Here is a 1,737-nt window from a genome sequence, read left to right as displayed (position 1 = left end):
GGTGAAACTGGTAGAGGCACGCAGGGGATTGGCGTGGTGCTGGCGGAAACGCGCCAGGCGGCTGAGAGCGTGATTGATGCCTTCGTGGCCTTAACGCCCACATTCTGGTGCAAGAGTTTATCAAAAGAGGCACAGGGGCGAGATATTCGCTGCCTGGTGATCGGCAATGAAGTGGTGGCGTCGATTGAGCGTGAAGCGAAAGAGGGGGATTTCCGCTCAAATCTTCATCGTGGCGGTAAAGCGCACGCGGTGACCATCACCGAAAAAGAGCGGGAAATCGCCGTGAAAGCCGCATCCACGCTCGGGCTGGAAATCGCAGGTGTGGATATTTTACGCGCCAATCGCGGCCCACTGGTGATGGAGGTCAATGCCTCGCCAGGGCTTGAGGGCATCGAAGGCACCACCGGCCTCGACATCGCTTCCATGATGATTCATTGGGTAGAAGCGCATGCTTGCCCCGGCTATCGTCTTAAAACCGGGGGCTAGGCGCGCTTTTACGTGGTTTTCGTGGCATCAGATAGACTTTTTCCGTAAGCTAAGGCGCTTATTTCTTCACCCCACAGGACATAACGATGGATTCACTGGTCGTTCCTGACATCGACATCCTGCGTCGCTGGCTGGATCAACAAAATATCACCTGGTTCGAATGCGATGCCTGTCAGGCACTGCACCTGCCGCACATGCAGAATTTTGACGGGGTGTTTGATGCAAAAATCGACCTGGTGGACAACGTCATCCTCTTCTCGGCTCTCGCGGAAGTGAAACCCACAGCGCTGATTCCTTTGGTCGGCGATTTATCGCAGATCAATGCCAGTTCGCTTACGGTGAAAGCCTTTATCGATATTCAGGATGACAATCTGCCCAAGCTGATTGTCTGCCAGTCGATCAGTACCACTGCCGGCTTAACCTTCGGCCAATTCTCGCACTTTATGAAGCAAAGTGAAGAGGGCGTTTCCATGGTGATCATGGAAGCTTTTGCCAACAATCTTTTGATGGTGGGCGAAGAAGAAGAGGAACGACAGCCCAGTTCCAGCAGTCACGCCATGCTGCACTAACTTCCCGCCTCGCTAACTGCCGCTTTTTGCGGCAGTTTTCATTTTAGCTGCACCACTTTTTATTCTGCATTTTGCCCTTTATTGCCAGATATTAGTCGTGCTTTATGCCACTAGTGCCAAAGCCCATAGCAGAAACATGCATCACTTATCGCAAAAAGGCGTTTTTTACGCTGGGATCTGGCACGCCTGAATCAGGGGGGCTATTCTTGCGGGGCTGCTTGAGACATGCAACCTCAGCACAGGTATAGGTTTTTGCTATTAAACTCCCGCTGAATATTGATTCATTGTGTGTCTGTGATTAAACAGAAAACGCAACGTCCGGATCGCGTGTATGCAGCGTTGTGATGACCCCCTCAGGAGGAAGTAAAACATGATCAACCAACGTAAAAAATGGTTGCCAGGTGTGGTTGCAGGTGTACTGATGGCGACGGCCGTTAGTGCTCAGGCAGAGGATAAAACGCTGCACGTCTATAACTGGTCCGATTATATTTCGGCCGACACCGTGCCGAATTTTGAAAAGCAGACCGGTATCAAAGTGGTCTACGACGTATTCGATTCCAACGAAGTGTTGGAAGGTAAGCTGATGGCGGGTTCTACCGGCTACGACGTTGTGGTGCCATCTTCCAGCTTCCTTGCTCGCCAGTTACAGTCCGGCGTTTTCCAGGAGCTGGATAAGAGCAAA

General features: G+C 51.8%; 1 protein-coding gene across 1 annotated transcript; it reads left to right on the top strand.

Annotated features, from left to right (window-relative positions):
* Positions 1-572: 572 nt before the first annotated feature.
* LOC107884256 (uncharacterized protein YbjN-like) lies at positions 573-1,055 on the top strand. Its single transcript, XM_016805945.1, has one exon. The coding sequence runs from the start codon at positions 573-575 to the stop codon at positions 1,053-1,055; it is 483 nt and encodes a 160-aa protein (XP_016661434.1).
* Positions 1,056-1,737: the final 682 nt, after the last annotated feature.

This window comes from Acyrthosiphon pisum, chromosome A1 (genome assembly GCF_005508785.2).
Source record: "Acyrthosiphon pisum isolate AL4f chromosome A1, pea_aphid_22Mar2018_4r6ur, whole genome shotgun sequence".
Classification (NCBI taxonomy): Eukaryota; Metazoa; Arthropoda; class Insecta; order Hemiptera; family Aphididae; genus Acyrthosiphon; species Acyrthosiphon pisum.
This window is presented reverse-complemented; position numbering and strand designations above follow the sequence as displayed.

Bases quoted from the DNA above. Each gene is read 5' to 3' on its own strand.
- LOC107884256 (XM_016805945.1), top strand. From the start codon at position 573: ATGGATTCACTGGTCGTTCCTGACATCGACATCCTGCGTCGCTGGCTG.